Source organism: Halichoerus grypus, chromosome 1, assembly GCF_964656455.1.
Source record: "Halichoerus grypus chromosome 1, mHalGry1.hap1.1, whole genome shotgun sequence".
Classification (NCBI taxonomy): domain Eukaryota; kingdom Metazoa; phylum Chordata; class Mammalia; order Carnivora; family Phocidae; genus Halichoerus; species Halichoerus grypus.
In genome coordinates this window covers 67332591-67357261 of record NC_135712.1, presented here as the reverse complement: position 1 = coordinate 67357261, position 24671 = coordinate 67332591, and the positions used below count along the sequence as shown (strand labels likewise).

At 48.6% G+C, this 24671-nt stretch overlaps 1 protein-coding gene across 2 annotated transcripts in view; it reads left to right on the top strand.

The window, feature by feature from the left end:
* ADCY5 (adenylate cyclase 5) overlaps positions 1 to 24671 on the top strand; it is a 149948-nt gene that overhangs the window by 63950 nt on the left and 61327 nt on the right. For both annotated transcript variants that reach the window (XM_078066750.1, XM_078066746.1), the window contains exon 2: positions 23496 to 23645. In XM_078066750.1, coding sequence (XP_077922876.1) covers positions 23496 to 23645 — 150 coding nt within the window. The remainder of the gene's footprint in view (positions 1 to 23495; positions 23646 to 24671) is intronic.

Sequence of the window (24671 nt, the reverse complement as noted above, 5' to 3'; positions counted from 1 at the left end):
ACTGTGGGGGCCCAGAGTTTCCAGGAAGGACACCCTGTGGAAAGCCCTCTTGGCTGCGATTACTGGCCGCAGAACCTAGGAAAGCTCCGTGCCTGGTTTATCTCTGTTTGTCATCCACTGAGGAAAAATGAGAGTGTGCTTCCTTCTCAGAGGTAGAGCTGTTTATATCTGCACGATCTTGATACATACATGCATGCTTTCACACACAGAGACTTGGACATAATCAGTCTCCCACTTTGGACTCCGTGGCCGTGAACAGACACTAACCAGATCTGGGCTGTTTCCCCTGGGAACAGATGTGCTGCCCTGGAGAAGGGACTCTGGTAGGGGTGGAGGTGTCACTGGGGGAGGGGGCAGAGAGAGGGTGGGGCTAACTTAAAAAAGCCCTGCTGAAGGTGGGGCTAGGCCGTGTGGGAGAACAACTCCCTGACAAGGAGAGATGCCCCAGCGTCTGCCATTTGGGCGACTCTCCACTCTTGAGTCCCAACTCATCTGCCCCGTAACTGGTGCACTTTTCAGCTTTCCCATTTCTGTCACAGGTCCCCTGAAATTCAAGTCTCCCTGGGCCTGATGGGGGTCAGTCAGTCCTTTTGTCAGTACTCCCCTCATGGGATCTCTTGGATTCATCTCTCCATCCTAATCCATCCTTATCCTCATCCTCATCCCCCTAATGCAGCAGTATTCCCAGTCTGCAGACCTCTTTGTGCCTACCTTTCTTTGCAACTAGAGACAGACGATTCTCCTTCTCGGTGGTGGTGAGGAGCAGTGTTGCCTGATGGCTAGCCACTTCCTAGCTGTGTGGCCTGGAGCAAGTTGCTTAACCTTGCTATGCCTCCTTTTCTTTGTCTGTAAAATGGGAATTCTAACTGCACCCGCCCCATTGGGTTATAATGAGGATCAGATGAGGTTATACCTGCATACTATAAGCGCTCGGTAGATACTAGTTGTTATTAAATATTGTCTCATCATGAAACTCCTCCTCCCCACCCCCACCCCCACCCCCATCCGCGGTGGCTCCCTGTTGGCTGTGATACCAAGCTTCCCATTTGGGTAGACAGTGGCTCATCATCTGGGCTACTCGAATACGCAGCACCCTCCTGTCACTTTCTGATCCTGCTGGGTGGCCTCTTCACCACACTGGCCATGCTATGATTTTTCAAGCTTGTCACTTTGATGTGAAAATTTCCCCTCTCTATCCAAATTCTATTCAGCTCCACACACAAGCCTCCATGAAGCCTGTCTTGGCCTCTGGGGCCCATGCGAGACATCTGCATTCTGAACCCAGCCATCTTGCTCTTCATCGTCTATTCGTGTGGTTTCTCCCGTGCTCTCCACCTTAACTGAGAGTGCCTTGAGCAGGAGCCCCATCTTGAATGTCTGTAGCATGTCTTGTGGGGCCAGCCACACTGATTTGATTCCTTTAATAGGGTAGTTGGGAGTTGACCGTAACCGTCAGTAGAAACGTCTCTATCAAAAAACACAGGCAAGTCCTATCCTGATTTTATAGGCACCAAAAGGTCAAGAGATGTGTCCTAAGATTCCCCAGTGACTGCAGTAGAAATGGGATTGGACTCCAGCCCAGGGCCTGTGCTCCCTCAGGCCTGATCCTGTGCTGCCGGGGGGCTCCTGGCCAAATTCCACCGCTTGGTGAGTGTCACTGATGCAAGCCGGACCAGCCCTGCAAGTGCCAGGCAGCAGCTTTGTTTTAGCTTAGGTGGCTTGTGCTAGCACTTGAGGCACTCACAAGGACCTCTGTCCCAGCTCCCAGGGCCCCTCCGGACAGGGGGGCATTGCTGCTCTGAGACCTGGGGTGGGGTGGGGAAAATCTGGTCCTCTCTCAGCCCTCGTTTTCCCAGTTCTGTTCTGGCTCCTGGAGTGGCCCAGCTTAGACTCATAGGCTCCAAGAGAGTTCCCCACCCCCTGGGTGTTAGGCCAGTTAGCTGCATTAAGCAATGAAGTCAATGGGCATGGTTAATACCAAGCAGCAGAGAATTTCTAAATGCATTTGATAGTTTGGAATGCACTGGATGATTTGTAGCAGACTTCCTCTCTTAATTATTTTGAGCTCATACTGAGGTCAAATCGGTCTGTATTCCTTATGTACATATCTGCTGCCTAGAAATGGCCATGGTTAGGATGAGCCAGTCATTCCTTGACCTGTTTGCCCATTCTCCTCCTCACCAAACATTTATAAATGCCTGCCACGTGCCAGGCACTGTGTGGGGTTCTGAGGCTCTGTGAGATGTGGTCTTGGCACCCGGAGCGCTACCTGGCTGACAGCATGGTAATTTGCTGTGGATACTTCTCAGCGTGAAGACCTTAACTGACCAGGAGAGAACCCGGGGCCAAGTGTTGCAGTGCCCACGTTTCTGAGCACCGGCGCCCTCCCCTCCGCTGGTCAGGGCTCAGCTGCTCCAGGGGCCACGGAGGATTTGCCAGGCTCTGCTTTCTGCTGTAGCTGTGGCCCTCTTTAAGAAAGCCTTGCTGGGGCGCCTGGGTGGCTCAGTCGTTAAGCGTCTGCCTTCAGCTCGGGTCATGATCCCAGGGTCCTGGGATCGAGCCCCGCATCGGGCTCCCTGCTCCATGGGAAGCCTGCTTCTCCCTCTCCCACTCCCCCTGCTTGTGTTCCCTCTCTTGCTGTGTCTCTCTCTGTCAAATAAATAAATAAAATCTTTAAAAAAAAAAAAAGAAAGCCCTGCTGACAAACATTCAGACTTGCAAAGCTGATTGATGAGGGGAGCGATCATTTGCTTCAGGTAGGGGACTGACTACAAAGCTGCACCCCAGGCTTCCTTCCCATGGTGGCTTCCTTGGTGCAGACCCTGATCCACAACAGACCATCAGGAATGGCTGATGCCAGCCATGAGCCTGCTTGGGCTTTCCTGCCCTTGTTGCTGGTGGGGGGCAGGGCTTTTGGGGGGAGGGTTTGGTGGCTGGGTGTGGGCTGCTGCATTCCTCTCCTCTCGAGTTGTCACGCTCTGTCATCCCAGGTACAGGCACGTGGCCCGGGAACGAGAGTATCTGGTATGGCTGGCTTGGGTTCCACTCCAGTCTGCCTTGCTGAGGACTCGGGCTCTTTCCATCCACCTCAGCCCTGGGAGGGACTCTGTTTCCTCCAGATGGGGAGAAGAAAGCACTCTCCGGGCTCCTCTGGTCTGGGTGCTCTCAGGATGGCGATGTCTTTCGGGGTTTGAGATTCTGCCCCACAGGCCTTCATGATGTTTTCCCAGATCCCACGGCATCCCTGGGAAATGCCCATGTTCTGGGGGTCAGAGCAGAGTGTGCTGAGTCTTTGGGGAGAGGTGAGGAGGGGAGGGCTTGCCACAGTGGGGTTGGGGTGGGTATAAGCAGCTGGGACTAAGAGAGGTCAGTGTGGTAGCAGGGAACATGGGGGTGAACTAAGGAGAGACAGGGCTTTAGGCTGGCACAGGAGGTCATCTTTAGGAGGAGACAAAGGATCTTGGACGTGCCCCTCGGCAGAGGCACACTGGCCAGACGGGTTGAGAGCCCAAGGGTCTGTGTGGTGGGCTCATCAGAGGGTGCTGTTGGGGCTATCAGGGACAGCCTACGGGGCCAGGCAAGGGCTGAGTTTCTGTTCACTTTCCTCCACTAACTCAAATAATTTTGGAAAGAAAGAAAGGAACTTGAGTTGTAGAAAAGAAAGAGGAAGACAGCCTGAAGGACAAGAGGGTAACTGTGGGCACTTCTAGTCCCACCACAGACCTCAGGGACTTTGCCACCTCAACCTCTGCAAAATCCCTCACTGTCCCCCCAGTTCAGTCGGAGCCCAAGGCCTGGCTGCTCCTGAGGTGAGGTACTCAGACAACTTTTGCTTTCCTGCATTCGCTGTATGGAAATGCTGAGGGCCCATCAGACAGGAACACAAGTGTTCAAGAGCCTGTGCTGGCCCAGTCCTGGCAGCTCGCTGAGAGCCTCTAGAGAAGCTTGGGTCTTTGCTTTCATTCCTGAGTTAGAGGCTCTCCAAATGCCTCCCAGCTCCCCGCTTTTAGGAAAAGGACATGTGGACTCTCTAGTGAAGGACTGTTGTTCCCAGGCAAGAGCCTGAAGAGGCCTCTGGACGGAGGAGAGGAGCCCCTTCTCCAGCAGGGGCGGTCCCTATCTTTGGAGGCCTCTTCTCCTCATGGGTGGAACCCCTGAGGTGCTGCCCAAGAGGTGTGGGAACAGCAGTTTTGCCCCCAGCCCTGCCCATCCTCTGAGCCTGGGTGGCAGGTGCACAATGCCTCAGAACCCCTGCAGGTCTGGTCATGTGTCACCCTCCCTGGGAGATGCTCTGGGAATAGCCACCCAGCAGCGTTCCTGGGGCTTCAAGACACTTGACAAATACCAATCGATGTCCTTCCCCTCCCTACTACCCTCAGGGACTGGGGATAGATTGGTTGGGGTTCTCGGTTTCTTGCTTTCACTGTATTCAAACCCAGTTAGGCAGTGGAAGATAACTGCTTTTTGGACATTTTATATTATTGCCCTATTTAGTTTATCAACAGGACCTGAGAAGTAGATAGTACATCCTTATTTTGTAGAAGAATCTCGGGCTGACTAGGGGACGTTACTCCGTGAACACAACTCATCTGATAAGTAACTGAGCTGAGACCTGAACCCAGGTCTTCGGACACCAGCTCCCACGTACTTTCCCCATGCTGTGCTTCACCTCCTTGAGATAACGCAGAGCCTGCTCCTTCGTCCCCCTGGGCCTCTGTTTCCCAGCTCGCCGAGTGCAGCCACTGCACCTCCTTCTGCCCTGGAGAGCCCAGCCACTCTGTCTGCTTTGTCTCTGCTCTGGCGTCTGGGCTCGGGCCCAGCTCTTGTCAGGACCACTACCTCAGGAACCGTCCACCGTTTCTCAAGTGGCCTTCCCGTGTTCACACTTCCAGCCCCATCCTGCCTTCCTTCATCTTACGCACTCTGCGTGTCGTGGCTTCTCCCTTCTGCACTGGAGCAAGTATTAGGAGAGGAGGAGGCAGGATGGGCTCAGGCTGCCGTTGGATGCTCAGATCTAGAAACCTCTGCTGTTTGCTGTTCTGTTAGTTGAGGTAAAGGCTAAGCTGTATAACACAGAGACGCCAAGATACAGTGGCTTTAAGGAGATGGGTTTCTTTCTTAGGTAATTAGAGTCGAAGTGACCTGGTCTAGTTCCGTGGGGTTGTTCTCACCTACAAGGACATTATCCCCATCTGTTTGGTCAGAGCTGGGTTTGGAGCCTGTCCATGTTCCGGTCCGGAAGAAAGTGCTAAAATGTGCTGGTCTAGGTCTGATGACGGAGAGTCGTACACATCGCTTCCACTCACACCCCTTTGATCTGAGCAGCTGCGTGCCCAGCTACTTGGGTGTTGTTTTGGAAGAAAGGGAGAATGAATTTAGGTAGACCACAACCAGTCTCTGCTATAGCCTTTAAAAAAATGGATTTTTAAAATAAAAAATTAGTATCAGTGATCTACTCCAAAGGGATGTGGTAAGAGGTGGTAGTGTGATAATCTAGAGCTCACCAGGTGGACCTCAAGCTGAGATTATGTTTCTGGAGGGTAGGGGTGGGGAGGGCAGTCTGCAAATGAATGTCTGCCACACCCATCCTACGGGGTGCTTTTTATAGGCATGTACCGGTAATGGCTGAGTTTAATGGCTCACCCCTCGGCGCCCAGGATATGTTTCCCTTGGCCCTGGGGAAGACTTACCTCTAACTCCTCATACCTCATGGCCTCAGTGCCAGCCCTAGGCGCCCTTCCTGCCCCTTGTTAGCAGGATGGCTGGGAATGAGTGGCAACTGGACCGGGGCCAACTCTTGGTTTTCTCTCTGATACGCTGGGTCACACCACAGAGAGGGCTCCCAGGATTCATGTAGCATGTAGTCAGGGCCCTTGGGAAGCATCTGGGAGTCAGGGGGTCACTTCTCCTGTTTTACGTAAGAAGAAACTTCCTGGGCCCCAAGAGGACTTGTGGAGGTAGCCGAGCCAGGGAGGAGAAGGGCTGGGCCTGCCGTAATCCAGGTCCTTCGCTGTTCACCCAGCCTCGCCACAACGCCATTTCCACGTTATTTCTCCCCTCACGGGCTCGGCCTCCGGGGATTTCCCAGGGACAGAGCCATGGTCAGCCAGCCAGGAAGGGACTCCCCAACACTACACCCAGATCCAGTTCCCAGCCCCACCGAGCTTGCACCCCACTCGCAGGGACACACAGACTTGCCTCATGGCTCATCTCCCTGCTGGAAACCACCTCTAGGCCTTTGGTGCTGCGGCAGTCAGTGCTATGTTTGTCCGTCTTTTGCTGTGTCATCTGCGTTTTGTTTAATTCTGACTCAGGCCTTGACAACCTTGTGGATGGGGGTCCTGTACCCCCCCATCTCCTGCCTTGGGCTGTGTGCTCAGTGTCTGAAGCAAAGACTGCTGGGGGCCCGGACTGTCTTCTCAGGTGAGCTGGAATATTCAAGGCCTTGAGAGAGCCCAGCAGCCCTCAGCTTCCTTTTCATCCATTTATTCATGTAGCAAGCATTTATGAGGGCCTGCTGTGTGTCAGCCCCATCCCGTCCCGGAGGAGGAGGAGGACATGCCTCGGAGCCAGAGGAGGCCTGGCCAGCCCCACGGGGCTTTCAGCCCGTTCTCAGGGCGCCAAGCCACTCACAGCATGGCCAGCCCGGCTACGGGGCTTTACGTGGGGAGCGTGTTTGCACCGGTGTCTATTAGCTAGTGACTTTCACTCCATTTTAGAGATGAGGGCTTTGAGATCCCAGTAGGTGCTGTGACTTGCCCAAAGTCACAAGGCTAGCCCCCGGGCCCCCCGACTTCCAGCACTGTGCTCCGCCCATTGTTGCTCCCTGCCTTTCTCTGCAGGCAGTCTGTGGGGTAGCCTCCGGGGCCCCCTGAATCCCTGCTGGGGCACCTGTCTTGAGCAGCGCCAGGGCACCTCTCTGCCCTGGGGCACGCGCAGGGTGCCTGGGCCTTCCACACAGACCAACACAGCCCCAGAGCATGTTGCGCTACCGAGTCAAGGTTAGGTAAGCAGGGTAATGGCGGTTTCACTTTCTCTTGAGCTTTCCTGTTTTCCTTCCAAATTCAGCAGACCTAAAATGGGCCCTGGAGGTGAGGCCTGGAGGGAGGGAGGAGGTTCGTGGGTGGAGAGGCACGAGGAAACCCCGCCCCTCACCTGTGCAGGGTGGAAAGCAGAACTCTGTTGTTTGGTGGTGCTCTTTTCTCTCCCCCCTGAATCCGATTCCAGCATTTTGTCAGCCCCTTCCCTCCACCTACACAGCCTGGCATCATCCTGTTATGTCACCACCACTCACCTGGAACAATGAAAGCCTGTCTGACTTTCCTGGAAGGGGGAGGAGGAAGTTGAGGGGTGGGGGAACTTGGAGGGTGTGGGATAATTGTTCTCCAAGATGAGATTTTTGGAGGAGAGAAATTTCACTTGCACTGGATTATAAATAAACTGCTAGCCCACAGAACTTCTTGCCAGGCCACAAAGCAAACTCTTCCTTACCCCGGAGATGAGAGAACTGCATGAGAAGCTGCTTATGGGTGAGCAGACCCACCACCTAGCTTCTCTAGAAAGGCTTTCCGAGGCACTCCCGCCAGGCCAGCCTCTCTTTCACCCCTGTTCCCTCCACCCCAACTTGTGTCCTTGCTTTGGTTTGGGTGGGAATGTATCTGCATGTCCACACCGCTTTATACATGTGATCCCCGCACCTTGGTGGGTGGGGAGGCTGTTGCCTGACGGATTCTGAAGGACTCCAGCTTCCCCTGGGATTCCCCACGGATCCTGCATGGGTCAGAAGGGAGACCTTCGTAGGACTTCCAGCTGTAACCAGCTGTCTATATGCTGCACTGCTGAGCATTCCCTTGTATTTCAGGAGAACTGGGAACAGAATATTTGAAATAGGGGATTTCTCAGAACATCCTGTGAATGGCGTCTCCATTCATGGTAGTATGTTCAGGACAAGGGTCCTGCCTGAGCAGCCAGAGACTCAGGCTGTGGCTACTCCTGGATTGTCCCAGGTGGCAGAGACCTTGGCCTTCACCCACTGCCTCTCTGGTTTTATATATACACACATAATTTTTTTCTTTTTCTTTTTTTTTGTATATCCAGAATGAGAAGTTAGCTTCCTAAGTCCCCAGTCCCTTCTCTACACTGTGCTGCCTCCAGACATTGACTCATTGCTCCTAGGCTGCCCCTTCTCCCCATGGTTTTAGATCTGTCTGTTCTCCCAAAGCCCCCAAGTTTCATGACATGCTAGAGAAGTTGACATGCTAGATAGTCCTGCTGCTTCAGTTTATACCTGGGCTCACATCCGAAACCTTCCTGTCCCTTGGGGTCTTATGGGTGAGCCTCGGCCCCACACACCCCTTCCCTTTTCTCCTTTACATGTTATGCTCCCCAAAGCCAGAGGGAGTGGATGCTGTGCAGTGTGCCATCCAAAGTGAGTTCTGAGCCCAGCAGAGGAATGACTCTGAGCCTTGGGAAAATGACCCCCTAAAGGGCAGGAAGGGAGGCCGGTCTGTCTGAGGCCCAAAGGTGGGGCTCTAGGTAGATTCACCGACTGTTCAGTTTTCCCAAACACCAGTTTGATATTTTGCAAATGAGCCCGTGATGATGGCGGGTTCCAGGTCCCTCTTGATTTGCCCCCCTTTGTTCTACAGCCAGCCGTGCTGTTCAACAGGAGTATAATGAGAGCCACACACGTAATTTTAATTTTTCCAGTAGCCAAAAAATTAAAAAAGAAAAACAACAAAAAACACAGATGAAACTAATTTTAGCAATATCTTTTTTTTTCACCCAGTATATCCAGAATATCCTACCAACATGTAATTAATATAAAACATTCTTTCAAACTCTGGTGTGAGTTTTATACTGACAGCACATCTCAATTCAGACTAGCCACGTTTCAAGCGCTCGTGGCCACCATGGCTGGTGGCTGCCATTGTGGACAGCACTGCCCTGCTATTCGGTGGAGTTCTGTCCTTTGCCTCTTTAGTCCTCTGTCCCTCTGCCTTTGGATGAACCAGGTTCTCCTGCCTCTCCTTCTGCTCCATGCTGTATCCACCCAAGCTGTAACCCACCCTTTCTCGTAAGCACCCTGAGAAAGAGCCACCTTCACTATTGTCGTCCTCACCACCCCTTATGACTTACACCCTTGTGGTCTGGACTCCTCCTCTACCTGATCTTTCTCAGAGGTCACCTGTGGGACCCCTGACAACCTTGGATTCCTCTTTATCTCTTCAGCCTCTCCCACAGCACCTGACTGTGGGCTCTCCAGTTCTTGCTTGAATCTCTCCCTTCCATTTAGCTTTTATGACACTGTCTTACTCATTCTGGCCACCCTGAAACCAGTCCCTCACTGGATTTCCCCTGCATGGATTAAGAACCAAAGCCCCTTCCCTTCCCCCTGGAGATTCACCCCTCTGAGACGCTTGCTTGGGATATCCTGAACACTGCTCCCCTTTCCCTTTGAAGGGCCTCTTGTCTCCCTCGGGCTCTGCTCTGGTCCTTCTCATCTGTGCCATTTGCCCAGCTCTCTGTTTGGCCTCTTTACTTCTAGCACCTTCCTCTTTGCCGCCTGCTTCCCAGCCATGAAATTAATATTCCCAAAGTGCAGCTCTGATCACATTTTCCTACTGAAAGGCTGCAGCATTAGAAGTTGTAATAACGGGAGGATAGACTTATGTTATAATGTTAGTGAAAAAAGCAGGATACTAAATTATAAACAGGAAGATCACAGCTTCATGAAAACAAAAAACTGTTGAGTAGATTAAAAAAGGAAGAGGAATGAACCAGTTAACACTGGTTGTGTTGGGCAGTAAATTGAAATTTTCTTTAATGAATGCACATATTAGAAATTGAAAATTTAGTGTACTTTTTAGTTTCGGAAATGCAACCACCAAGAGTTTTAAGGCTTCCTGGGTCACGTGCCACCTCCTTACCCGAACGTGGATATCCTTTGCTATGTAGCCGTGAACCCCACCGCCTCTCTTGCCAGTTCCCCTTTGCTTGTTCTGTTCCAGTCAGTATTGACTTCCTGGGTTTCCCCAGGCAGCCTTGCACCCTTCGAAGTCCCTCCACTCCTTAATTCATGTGGTTTCTGCCACCTGGATGCCTGGATCTTGCCCACACTGTGAGTTCCATCTGCAGAGCCCTCTCCATAAAGCCTTCCTGGTCCCCACTGCCTCAAATGACTTCTTTTCTTTTCTTTTTTTTTTTTTTTTTTAAAGATTTTATTTACTTACTTGAGAGAGAATGAGAGAGAGAGAGAGCACAAGCAGGGGGGAGTGGCAGGCAGAAGGAGAGGGAGAAGCAGGCTCCCCGCTGAGCAGCGAGCCTGATGTGGAACTCGATCCCGGGACCCTGGGATCATGACCTGAGCTGAAGGCAGATGCTTAACTGACTGAGCCACCCAGGTGCTCCTCAAATGACTTCTTTTTCTGATTTGAATCTCTTTTCCCATTTGGCTTATTTGGTCTGGTTTTGCAGGCCCATTTGGATTCTTATCTCCTCTATTAGCTGAGAAGTTTCTGCAGCCTGCCCTGCTCACAGTAAAAGCATGTATTTTTTTCCTTTTTAATATCAATTTGTCATTTTTGTCTTTTAAGAGTAGTACATATAAAAGTTGGAAAGTGTTCAGTGGTCTAAAGAAAAAGGTCTGAAAAAATACTTACAATCCTGCTGCCACCTAGAGACATTCTACCACTGTTGACACATACATATTTTTAGATTGGGATCATGTTGAATATGGAATTCTGTATTCTCTTCCTCTCCCACTTGACATTAGATTTTGAAAATTTCCCCGTGATGTTCAGTCTTCTTCAAATAAAACATTGTAGAGGTCGTGACATATTTCAGGGTACTGAAACACCATCATTTTCCTAACTCTTCTCCAGTTCAACATTTCTGTTCCTCATGTTAAATTTTCTAATCATCCTTGCATACAAAGCCCTGTCCAGGCCAGTGAGTTTCTGTGGAGCAGATAATCCGTGGAGGGGACTGATTTGTGGGTCAAAGCCTATAAGCATGTTATTTTTTAACTGAGGTACAGTTGACACAGAATGTTACATTAGTTTCAGATGTACAACATAGTGATTGGACAAGTCTATACTATGCTGTGCTCACCACAAGTGTCGCTCCCATCTGTCACCACGTTATTATAATACAATTGTCTCATGTCTATAGCTCATGCTATACTTTTCATCCCTGTGACTTATTCATTCCGTAACTGGAAGCCCATACCTCCCACTTCTCTGAAGCCATTTTGCCCGTCCCTCCCCACCCCCCACTTCTGGCAACCATCAGTTTGTTCTCTGTATATGGGTCTGTTTCTGGTTTGTCTGTTTGTGTGTTCATTTGGTTTTTAGATTTTGCATATAAGTGAAATCATATGGTATATGTCTTTCTCTGGCTGGCTTATTTCACTTAGCATGATACCCTCTAGATCCATCCATGTTGCAAATATTAAGATTTCATTCTTTTTATGGCTGAGTAATATTCCATTGTAGATATATACCACATCTTCTTTATCCATTCATCTGTCTGTGGACACTGGGTTGCTTTCAGATCTTGGCTTTTGTAAATAATGCTGCAATAAACAGAGGGGCACATATGTCTTTTTGAATTCGTGTTTTTGTTTTTTTTGGGGGTAAATACTCAGTAGTGGAATTACTAGATCATATGGCATTTCTATTTTTAATTTTTTTGAGGAACCTGCTTACTGTTTTACATAGTGGCTGCACCAGTTTGCATTCCCACCAACAATGCACGAGGGAAGAGTATGATCATTTTTTTCTAAAGATTTTATTTATTTATTTGACAGAGAGACAGCGAGAGAGGGAACACAAGCAGGGGGAGTGGGAAGGGGAGAAGCAGGCTTCCCGCGGAGCAGGGAGCCCGATATGGGGCTCGATCCCAGAACCCTGGGATCATGACCTGAGCCGAAGGCAGACGCTTAATGACTGAGCCACCCAGGCGCCCGAGTATGAATATTTTTAAGGCTCTTCATCCATATTCCCAAATTGGTTTCCTGAAGAGAGTGGTACCAATTCTCATACCCACTGATGGATAGAAGGTATCTGTTCTGTTGCATTCTTGCTAATATGATTACCATGAAAAAAGCATTGCTAGTTTAATAGGCAAATATTGTTTTCATTTGTATTTCTTGGTTTGCTAGTGAGGTTTTACATTTTTTTCATGTCATGCATTTGTCAGTCATTTGGAGTTTTACTTCTTTGAATAGCTTATTCATCTACGTTACTGATTTTTCTGTTCTACTTATTTCTCGTTAATTTAGAAAACACTCCATATTAAGACTGTTGTCTCCGCCGCCATATTTTTTGCAAACTGAGTGTCTGTGAAACTAACTTGGAGTTCCAGATTCCACAGCCTGTAGCATGGGCTCCTCTCAGCTCCTCTGGGCACGTGCCTGACTCTGTCACCAGACTTGCAGTCCTGGGGGCCAGGGGCCAGGTGGCCAGTGCTGAGCTTTCCCAGACCCCGAACAGTGCTCTGTGCTGGGTACTCGGTCAGCGTTTGTTGCGTGCATTCAGAGGATATCCTGCTCAAGTGAGTACTGTTCTGTGAAAGCTGTTGTTTCTCATTCAAATACGTATACAACTTCTGGGGTCTTCCTAGGAATACGTAACCAAAGATGACAAACATAAAATGTCCAGTGTGACTCTCTCTCTCTAAAGGCACAGCTATTTGAGTTACAGAACAAACTATCTCACTTACTATTGTCACTATTTGCTTTAAAATTTAAGGAAATCTAGGGGCGCCTGGGTGGCTCAGTCGGTTAGGCGTCTGCCTTCGGCTCAGGTCATGGTCCCAGGGTCCTGGGATCGAGCCCCGCATCGGGCTCCCTGCTCAGCGGGCAGCCTGCTTCTCCCTCTCCCACTCCCCCTGCTTGTGTTCCCTCCTCGCTCTGTCTCTCTCTGTCAAATAAATAAAATATTAAAAAAAAAAAAAAATAAAATAAAATAAAATTTAAGGAAATCTAAACCACAATGAGATACTGCCTTACTCCCACTAGGATGGCTGTAATCAAAAAGAGGTACAAAAACAAGCATTGGGGAGGATGTGAGGAACCAGAACCCCCATATACTTCTGGTTGGAGTAGAAAATGGCTCTGCCACTTTGGAACAGTTGGGCAGTTCCTCAAAATGTTTTCTAGACTTAACAATGTGACCCCGCATCTTAGTCCATTTGGGCTGCCATAACAAAATATCATAAGCCACGTGGCATAGACAACAAACATTTATTTCTCACAGTTCTGGGTGCTGGCAAGTCAAGTTCAAGGCACCAGTAGATTCAGTGTCCGCTGAGAACCCACTGCCTGGCTCATAGATGGCTATTTTCCCACTGTGTCCTCACAAGGTGGAAGGGGCGTTAGAGGGAGCTCTTTAAGATCTCTCCCCCACCCTTTTTTTAAGATTTTATTTATTTATTTGAGAGAGAGAAAGAGAGCATGAGCAGGGGGAGGGGCAGAGGGAGAGAGAGAAGCAGACTCCCCACTGAGCAGGGAGCCCAACGTGGGGCTCCATCCCAGGACCCTGGGATCATGAGCTGAGCTGAAGGCAGACGCTCAACCGGCTGAGCCACCCAGGCGCCCCTGAGATCTCTTTTATAAGTGCATGAATCCCATTTACTAATCTCACCCTCATGACCTGATCAGCTCCCCAAAGCCCCACCTCCTAATGCCATCTCATTGGAGGTGAGGATTTTAACGTATGAATTTGGGGGCGAGGGGACATAAACATTCAGTCTAGAACATCTAACAGTTTCACTCTTATGTATATATACCCAAGAGAACTGAAAGCATACATCTGTGCAAGAGCTTGCACATGAATGTTCATAGCAACACAACCCAAATGCCCGTAACTGATGGATAAAGAAACAAAATGTGGTTTATCCGTTCTACGGAATATCATCTGGCCATAAAAGAATGTAGAACTGATACAGAGATGGATCTTGAAAGTATTATGCTAAGTGAAAGTAGATGGACAAGCAGACTACCTATTATATGCTTCTGTTTCTATGAAGGGTCCAGCATAAGCAAATCCATCGAGACAGAAAGTAAATTAGGGGCTGACAGGAGCTGGGGGTCGTGGTGCAGATGGGAAGTAAGCAGTGATTAATGGGTGTGGGATTTCTTTTGGGGATGTTGAAATGCTCTGGAATTAGTTAATGGTGAAGGTTGCATAATCTTGAGAATACACTAAAAACTACTGAATTATGTACTTCAAAAGGGTGAATTGTATGGCATAGAAATTATATCTCAATGCGAAGGTAATTAAGGGAAGCTGTACTAGAGAAAGGCTTGACCTCCCCAAGGTACAGGGTGGACCTTTCTCACCCACAGTGGTGGTTCCTTGAAGAGAGCGAGTTTTGGAGGCTGTGGCTGGGGGCAGGTCCCTAATCAGCAGCATTTTATGTGACCAGGATCTATGAGGAAGGCCTGGGGCACCTGGGGCGAGAGGGAAAGAAAGTCGAGTGTTCCTTTATTAAATAGAATAAAGCCAAAGTAGGCCTAAATTAGGTTGGGATAAATAACAGCTTAGTCTAGTAGAGTAGGATGAGCTCTGCACTTGGAATGAGAATCTGTGATTTAGCTTTGCCACTGTGCTGTGTAGCTGCGGACAGGGCTCCTGCCTCGAGCCTTGGTGTCCTCATTAGCGAAAGAGCGGTGATGCCACCCAGCTAGCTTAGCTCAGAAGGACATGATGAGGAGGCAGTGCAACAGTGCATGTGGAAAGTGTTTTAAAGCTGTAAATTGATGCACCCGATCGTTCCTAGATACTTGTCTTTCTTCACGTTTTAGTCTGTTTTGTCTTTCCTAAAAATGGATTAAGCAGATGCTAATTATTGATTGGTTAACATTTTATGCCTTGCGTGTAGTAACAGCGAAATTGTATTAAATAAACATTATACTTTGAGAATCATATTATAGATTGGTATTTTCCAGAGACAGTGGGTAGCCCGTATGGTTGGGGTAGGAGATGAGAAGGGGAATGTATGGCTGGTAATGGGGCTTGTGGAGTCTTAGTGCCAGCGCAGAGACTGAGGCTTTATCTTACTGATGATAGGGAGTCATGGCACGCTTTTGGGCAGGAGGTGTCATGATGTGATATGGGGATCTCTGACACAGAGCAGGAGAGATTGACAAGCCCTGAGCAACTGGATCCTCACTGGAATGGAGAAGAGGGGGTGCCTTCTGAGCAGGACCCCATGGGAATGAAGACAGCAGAGAGCCTGGTCTTGTTTGCCCGGAGCCATTGAGATAAACCAACTATCTCCATGAAAGAGACTCTCATCATGAAAGCCCCTAAGCCGAGATAATGCAGCTTTGAGCACCAAAAAAGCGTAGAGCAGTCTTTATTCTTTGTAAGGGACAAATTTTTAAGAGGCATCACTATGATTTTTTAAAAAGTTAAAAATATGTAATATTTTTAAAAAGCCATTTAACACCTCATTGAGCACAGTGCAGTGCACAAGGAACCAAGCTGATGTGACTTCCAAGAGTATATAATTTAAGATTATCCTTCCTTGATTTATTGTATTTTGTATCATAATAGGATTCCACTGAGGTCCCCCGAGCTTCCCACCGGCACCATGTAGAACAAATGAAATCTGGGGCAGGCGGAAGAAACTCCTGTCAGGCTTGTCAGCTCCTTTTATTTGGGATTTGGTTGCTAGTTTTGTATGTTTGCAAATAGAAAAAAAGGACTAGAACAGGAGGGGCTGTGCCTGTCTTTAGGGCTTGGGTCCCAGGAGAGGAACTTTCTTCTCTTCCTAATACCCAGAGCAGTGGGGAGCTGGTCCTCAGCCCCCAGGAGCCCAGATGTTGTCTAGACCCTTGTGGCCAGATGGGTGGATTTGGAAAATGAGATCCCAGCTTTGGCTTGCCCTCAATTGAGGGGATTTCAGACTTCGATGTGAAGAGAAAGCACTGTGGTCTGTTTGTGCAGGATCCGCAGAGGGTAGGGAAGGGTCTGGAAGAAGGAGTAGGGCGGAGTGGGAGCTGGGTCACCCCCAAAGTCCTGGGGCCCTGCCAAGGGGGAGAGAGTTGTCAGAGTTGGGGGAGGGCGGGTTTGAAAAGGCTCCCTCCTAGGATTGCCAGGTAAAATATGGTTAAATTTCAATTTCAGATAACAAATAATTTTTTAGTATAAGTATGTTCCAAATATTGCATGGGACATACTTACACTAGAAAAAAAAATTTTGTTATTTATCTGCAATTCACATGTAACTGAACACCTCACCCCCCACCCCCATCACCAAATCTGGTTCCCTGGGGTATTCTGATTCCTTATCTCTGCCACTGTCGCCACCACCAGCTACACCCTATGAATCGCAGTGCAAGAAGCAAGCTGACTTGTCCAGGACAGAAGCCATGCCTGATAGCAGATTGTGAGAGGGTCTTCTCCAGCTCATTTCCTTTGATTCCAAACCTGTTCGTTCCTCATCCCTCTTCGCCTTCCGTCTTTCCCAGGAGTGGCAAGTAGCAAGCCCGGGGAGCCTCTTGCGGAGTCAGAGAGGCAGTATTGTTTGCAGTGCCCAAGGCCCCGCTGCTGGAACCTCTTTCAGCCTCCACGAGCAGGCGCTGCACCGTAGCTTCACCCTGGGCCAAATCAAACCTGAAGCCTGCAGGCAGCGAGAGATTGGGTTTCCAAAAGTGCTGGGGTTTTAGAAATACCGCCATCATGGCCGCCAGACTGGTAAATATTCATAGGCATCTCCCCTGGGTTTCCGTGCGGAGACTAGAATTCCAGACATTCCCCTCTAAGCGAGGGTTTCTCCCGGTGTGGTCCTGAGACTACCTGGACCCACACCATCTGCTGGGCTTGTTTTAAAGCAGATGCTGAGGCGAATCCCCGGGCTGAGGTTTGCTGTATTGTTAGGTCTCCTTATTACTCTACCTGGTGTAGGTGTATGTGCGCACGCGTGAGTATGTGCACGCGCGCACACACACACGCACACCTGGGCACGTGTTCCTTGTGGTTAGATATGTCCCTCAAGGTCCACGCAAGGAAAACCAACAAACCCTTAATTAGGCCTTGCTGCCCTGCTGACTGATGCCTCCTCTTCATTCACCGCATTAGTGTCTGCACAGAAGCCTTAGCCTCTATGAGAACCAGGGCACAGATTTCTGCTTTTTCGGTGAGTGATGTGTGTGTGTGTAACAAACATATTTATCTCCTACTTGTTCACTCTCGAGTGAAATTTGCTGAAAACCCTTCCCAATGACCTGGCCCAAGACCCATCTCACACCCCAGCACCCTGTAACTGTTCACCCCGTTTTGTGTTTAGTGAATGAGAGAGGGGAACACGGAGACACACTAAGCTAAGCAAAGCTGTTTGGACCCCTATTGGGTTACTGGGCATCATTTTACCTGGATTTGCACCGTCTGTTGCTATTGGCCTTCTGGCTGCGGTAGGAGTCAGATTACAGCAGGAGAGGCCAGGAGGATTAGGACTGAGATGCTCCAGCGGCCAGTTGATAATTACCTTGGGGGTCATGTCCCGAAATAGACTCTGGCCCTTCTTTCTGGCCTCAGCGAGAGGAAAGGCTGCTTTTTCTCAGTCCGGCGGCCGTTCACATTCTCTCTTTTAGTCCCTCCCACATCTTACTCCCGTTCTTTTTTTTAAAGTCTAATTTACAAGCAGTAGAATTCACCCTTACTGGTATACAGTTCTGTGGGTTTGACAGGGGCGTACGGATGTGTAACCACGACCGCAGTGAAGATAGGGGACAGTTCTGTCACCCAGAACGATTTCTTCCTGCTGCCCCTTGCAGTCAGCCTCTCCCTGGTAACCCCTGGTCTGTTTGCAGTACCTATAGTTTCGCCTTTTCCAGAATGCCATGTAAATGCAATCATATGGCCTTTCGAGTGTGGCTCCTTTCACTCAGCATTCTGTATTTGAGACTCATCCACGTTGTTGTGTGTTATCACTAGATCGCTCCATTTTAGAGATGAATCATACTCCGTAAACATTCCGGCACAGATTTTAGGGTGAACGTAACTTCTCATTTCATTTGGGCAAATATCTAGGATTGAGTTTGCTGGTCATAGGGTAAGTATGTGTTTAACTTTATGAGAGATTGCCAAACTGTTTTCTTAAGTGGCTCTACCATTTTTTATTTCTCATAGCAAGGTGTGAGAGTTCTAGGTGGTCCACCTTCCTACCAGTACCCGTGTTGGCAGTTCTTTTTTCTTTTCATTTTGTCATTTTATTTTAGCCGCTCTAATAGTGCTGAGTAGTATCTCATTGTTTTTAAAAATTTGCATTTCCCTAATGGCTAATGATTTTCAGCATCTTTCTATGTGCTTATTCGTCATCTTTACATCTTTGATGATTATCTATTCAGATCTTTTGCTCTTTTATTTTTTAAAAAAGATTTTATTTATTCATTTGAGAGAGAGAGAGAGAGGCAGAGACAGCACAAGCAGGGGGAGAGGCAGAGGCAGAGGGAAAGGGAGAAGCAGGCTCCTCGCTGAGCAGGGAGCCCGATGTGGGGCTCGATTCCAGGACCCTGGGATCATGACCTGAGCTGAAGGTGGATGCTTAACCATCTGAACCACCCAGGCACCCCTCTTTTGCTCTTTTAAAAAGTGGGTTGTTATTGTTGACTTTTGAGAGTTCTTTATGAATTCTGGGTACAAGTCTTTTTATCAGATATGTGATTTACAAATAATTTTTCCCATTCTGTGGCTTGTCTTTTTGTTATCTTAACAGTGTCTTTGGAAGACAAATGTTCTTATTTTTGATGATGTCTAATTTATCACTTTATCATTTCTTTTTTTTAAAAAAAGATTTTATTTATTTATTTGACAGAGAAAGACACAGCAAGAGAGGAAACACAAGCAGGGGGAGTGGAAGAGGGAGAAGCAGGCTTCCAGCTGAGCAGGGAGCCTGATGCGGGGCTCGATCCCAGGACCCTGGGATCATGACCTGAACTGAAGGCAGACACTTAATGACTGAGCCACCCAGGCACCCCTCAATTTATCATTTCTTTATTGGATCATAATTTTGCTGATGTATATGAGAAATCTCTGTGTAACCCAAAGTCCTATGTTTTCCTATGAAAGTTTAATAGTTTCAGGTTTTGCATCTGGGCCTATGAACCATTTTGAGTAAATTTTTATGTATTTTGTGAGGTTTGAGTTAGTCATATGCATAGCCAAATTTTCTGGCACCATTTGTTGAAAAGATTCTCCTTTCTTTAGTTGCCTTTATATATTTGCAAAAAAATAAAAGTATGATCTATGATTTGCGGATATTTTCTCCCATTGATGGTTTTCTTTTTACTTTCTTTGTGTCTTTCAAAGAGCAAAAGTCTTTAATTTTGGTGAAGTGTAATTTATCTTTTTTTTTTTTTTTCTTTCATTTGTGCTTTTGGTGTCACAACTAAGAAATCATTGCTTAATCCCAGGTCATGAAGATTTACTTTTATGTTTTCTTCTGAGTTTTATTGCTATAGCTCTTACATTGAGGTCTCTGATCCACTTTGAGTTAATTTTATATATGGTGTGAGGTAGGGGATCCAACCTCACTATTTTACATGTAGGTATCAAGTTATCCTAGCATCATTTGCTGAAAAGAATATTCTTTCTCCATCCAATTGTCTTGGACCATTGTCAAATATCAACTAACCATAAATGGAAGGGTTTATTTCTGGACTCTCAACTTTATTCCATTGATCTGTATTTCTATCCTTATGCCAGTACTGCACTGTCTTAATTACTGTAGCTTAATAGTAAGTCTTGAAATTGAGTGGTAGGAGTCTTCCAACTGGTTCATCTTTTTCAAAATAATTTTGGCTATTCTAGTTATTTTGCTTTTTCATATAAATCATAGACTCAGCTCATTAATATCTTTTTAAAAATCCTGCTTGGGGGCACCTGGGTGGCTCAGTCATTAAGCGTTTGCCTTCAGCTCAGGTCATGATCCCAGGGTCCTGGGATCGAGTCCCACATTGGGCTCCCTGCTTGTCAGGAAGCCTGCTTCTCCCTCTCCCACTCCCCCTGCTTGTGTTCCTGCTCTCGCTGTCTCTCTCTCTGTCAAATAAATAAATAAAATCTTTAAAAAAAAAATCCTGCTTGGATTTTGATTATGATTGTGTTGCATCTATACATCAGTTTGGAGAGAATTGACATCTGAACAATATTGAGTTTTCCAAATATATGAATATGGTATATCTCTCCATTTATTCAGGTCTTTTTTTTTCTTTCATCAGTGTTTTATAGTATTCAGTGAACAGGTTTGTGTGTTTTTTGTTAGGTTTATACACAAATATTTCATAGCTTTGGTGATATTTAAATGGTACTTCAAAAATTTCATGTCAGATTATTTATTGCTTACATATAGAAATACAGTTGCTTTTTATATATTGAACTAGTATCCTGTGATCTTGTATTCTTGTATTTTTAAACTTGCTTATTAATTCTGGTAGCTGTTTTGTAGAATTTGGGGGGATTTTCTGCACATCACCTGCATGCAGGTGACAAAAAGACAGTTTTATTTTTTCCTTTCCAATCTGTATGCCTTTTATTTCTTTTTCTTGTCTTATTGCATAGTCTAGAACCTCCAGTACCATGCTGAATAAAAGTGAGGAAGGGGTCGATCTTGCTTTGTTCCTGGTCTTAACGGAAACATTTAGTCTTTCTCTATTAAGTATGATGTTAGCTGTAGGTTTTTGTATATGCCATTGATCAGTTTGAGGAGTGTCTCTTCCATTCCTAATTTGTTGAGTTTTTCTTTTTTAATCTTGCCTTGATGTTGAATTTTTTCATATACTTTTTCAGTAACTATTGAAATAACCATATGGTTTTTCTATTCAGTCTGTTAATATGGTGAATTACCTTGATTTTTCAGAGTTGAACCAGCCTTCCATTCCTGGGATAAACCCCACTTGGCCATGTTGCATTATCATGATACATTATCCTATCTGAGGGTAGCTCCTCATCTTTTCCTTCCCAGTTTTTCCTGTTTTTAGTCATCTGGCACCTTCCTCTCTTTTCAAAATATATCCCCTAACTAGAACATTCTCCAGCATTCCCTGAAGATTGCTCCTTCAGCCTTCACCTCCTCATCTCATTCTCTCTCCTTACCTATCTCTCAGTGGGCCCCAGTGGCTTCCTGGAGGCTTGTCGCATTGGTCACTTGCATTGGTTACTACTGTAGGCCACAGTCTATTTCTTTCCGAACCTTATCCCCCTGGTCTTTGGGGCTCTTCCTTCTGAGTCAGCTCTGCCTTGCCTGGCCCCGGCCTCATGTAGGTCTTTGGGCTTCTCTGGCAGCCTCCTGACCTGTCTCCTACTCCCTATGCTACTCCTGCCCCTGATGAGTCTTCCTGAAGCTGTGTGCTCATCCTGCTGTTCTTTCCTTCAGTAGTCCTTCATGCTCCTATTGTGTAAGGATTGTGCCAGGCCTCCTTAACCTGACATTCAAATGTCCCTTCACTCTGGCTCTGGTCTGCCTTTGCAGCTCTATCTTCTCTGTGGACTTCCCCTTAGGATCATAGAGCCTGAGTTATTATTCAGGGACCCCGAGTACCTCACAAACCTGAGCGTCATGGATACTCTTTGCAGGTATACCCTTTCCCATGCCTGCCAGACTTGCCAACTATGCCCCCAGCCCCAGGGCCAGTGTGCCATGGCCTGCCCAGGAGTTCTTCTCTTGCCTCCCCATGATTTCCTCCTCTCTCTCTTGGTTGGTGTGAGGCTGTTTCTGCTTCATATTGCTGGTTCTCTGTCAGTCTTGATCACTTATCTCTTCACCTGGATTGTAAGCTTGGGACAGCAGGGGTTTTCTTTCCTTATGATGAGTAGGTTGTGTTTTTCTCTGCCATGTTTTTACATGAAATGACAATTCTGAGGTGGATGGGGTTGGAGTGAGGTTTGGGGGAGTTATGAGTCATCATTAGAGTTGGTGGAGCTGGTAATCTGAGTTTGCCCCTTCCCTGGAGGCACATCCAGGAAGCATCTGGAAGGTATCCTGGAGGTGCTTGAGGGGAGCTCACAGTGTCCTTTGGCCAGGAAACCAGAATTTATTGTGCAACCAAGGAGAGAGCAGGACTTTGGGATGGGAAAGACAAAGTCTCTTTCTGTTCATGGATTGGGACAGTCACGGTATAGGATATCTCCAGGGAAGCATGGCACCACATCCAGCATGGGGCCCACATGGCCTCCAGGCCTAGGCTGGCTGAGGACCCTGGGTGGAGGTCGTACCGGGGTGGGGAAGGCCTTCAGGTGGAACGCAGACCTGAATGCAGAGTCTCTAGGTTCCAGAGACAAAGAGGCCCCTGGAAGAAGAGTGTGTGGGGCTGTCTGCCAGGTCACTGCCAGGTGCTGAAGTCTCAGAAGGCTTCAGGAGCTACAGCAGAAGGTGCTGGGGGTCAATCGGGGTTCCCTTCTGTCTTTGAGACTAAGAACTAAGTTTTGGGAGGGAGTGATGGAGTCCTAGAAGCCTGTACATCTTTGCATGCCTTCTGTTCTGTGTGGCCTGAGGCAAGGGCAGGACTAGCGTCAGTTTACCCAGATATCCCAGGAGCTGCACCTGCCAAGAAAAAGTTGGTCTCAACAGCTCCTTGGCCAGGATATGAGATGTGCTGTGTAAACTTGCTTTTGTGGGGTGTGTAGTGTTGTGTTCTGTTTTCCCTTAGCTTTTCAGTAAATACTCCTTTCCAAAGAATTCCAGCCTTGTCTCTGCACCCTGAGAGACAGTAGTATTTTTCCACACACACATCTCTGTCGGCACGGAGAAGGGCTTGAGTGCGGAGCAGAGGGCGACAGTGGTTACTCACCGGCTGGTATGCCGGACTTGTCAGGGGACTTCGGTGCTGGTGCAGAGAGGGAATGGAAGTCCAGGAAGAGGAGAGGGGACCCGCTGTTGACACTGACCCCTGCTGGCCAGGGACCTTATCCTTCTCTCAGTCCTCAGGGGACTCAGCACAATGCTGGCTATCTCATGGGTAGCCAGCAACTGCTTGCTTCTTTGCAGTTGATCCTGGGGAATAATAAGCTAATATAAAAATAATCATCTCAGGCTTCTCTGCAAAAGGGCAGCCCTTAGTCCTATGCTGGACTCTATCACACTTTCAAAAAATGAAATCCCATGACCCTTATGGAACCTTCCTTGCCATGCCCCTGCCATCCCCAACATGTACACAGCTCCCTCACAGCCTCACCAGTATGCCAAATCTTTTCATCTCTGGGGCCATGGGCATGCACAGTATGATTATTCAGAGACTCGGTTCCATAGGGCCACAACCTGTCACAGACCTGCCAAGCTCTGGGCTTCGAGGACGTCCGAGAGACTGACCTATTATGCTTGGCTACTCCCTGTGGCCAGCCAGGGGCGGGTGTCCTTGGCATTGGTTTGCTTGCAGGTGGGTGTATGTGTGTTAACCCGGGGGCTGGGGACTCCAGGGGCCAGGGTTGGGGCTCCAGTGAATGGTGCCCACTCCGGGCCTGAGCTCCGTGTCTTCATCTGTCCCTCTGCAGCTTGTCTCCAATGTCCTCATTTTCTCCTGCACCAACATCGTGGGTGTCTGCACCCACTACCCAGCTGAGGTCTCCCAGAGACAGGCCTTCCAGGAGACCCGGGAGTGCATCCAGGCACGACTCCACTCACAACGGGAGAACCAGCAACAGGTGAGTGAGGCCCTCCTGCCCTTGCATGGCTACAGGGAGCAGAGGCTCCAGACTTGCCTCAGCCCAGCTACCTGCCACCCCACTAACTGTGCCCCTTGTAGCTGCCCAGCCCCACCTCCCTGGGCAGGGACCCAGCCAGAAGGGAATGTTTTCCCTGGAGGGAGCCTAGCATTTCTGGCTCTGTGGGAATGCTCTCTGGAGACTTTGGAGAAAGTTCTACCCCAGCGCTTGCCTACTGCCTCCTCAGTGTTCGCCTGTGGGCTGCAAATAAGCCACACAACCCAGACCCTGGGCACCGGGGAGGGCGCTCCCCCCTCCCCAGTGCTGATGAGTTGGAGTGACGAGAGCTTCAGCATTCCCATCTGGGATTAAGGTGCTCCCCAGGAGAGAGGAGAAGAGGTAGAGCTGTCGGCCCCTGGGACACCCCCACTAGGCACTTTCCCTGTGCCAAGTTCTGGGGTTTGGTTGGTTCAGAGAAAGGCTGATGGTCCTGTCTCACCCTAAACCTCACTCTCAGAGAACGTTTGGGCAGGGAAGTAAGCCATTCACAGGGGCCACAGACTCGGAGTGTTTCTCGTAGGGAGCGCTGGGGCAGAGGGGGCTGCCCCCGTGTGCTCTCATGGGTGGAGGCAGGGAAAGGACGGAGGGCTGTGTCAGGGTTCCCTCCCTGGCTGCCCGGCATCCTGTTTGGGGTTCAGGACCATTGTGCCCTCTCCTGCGTGTGAACCAGATGAGGTCTGGGGCCTCTGGGACAGGCTGGAGCTGAATAGCTCACAGATAGGAGCCCCAGAGATGGGGCTGTGTGACCCCAGGGGAGAGTGTGGACAGGTCAGCAGGGTGACGGGGCCCCTACTCGACTTGGACTAGGTGTGGCTCTTAGAGATGAAGTTACTCCAAAGCAGGTTCTCCTCTCTTCTTACGTTCACGTCTACCCAACAAACATGAGTGGAGTTCTGCTGCCTTTGAGCTTGGGGACAAGGAAGACAAAGGCCTAGCCAGCGCTAGTCCCCTGCACCCTCCTCGCTT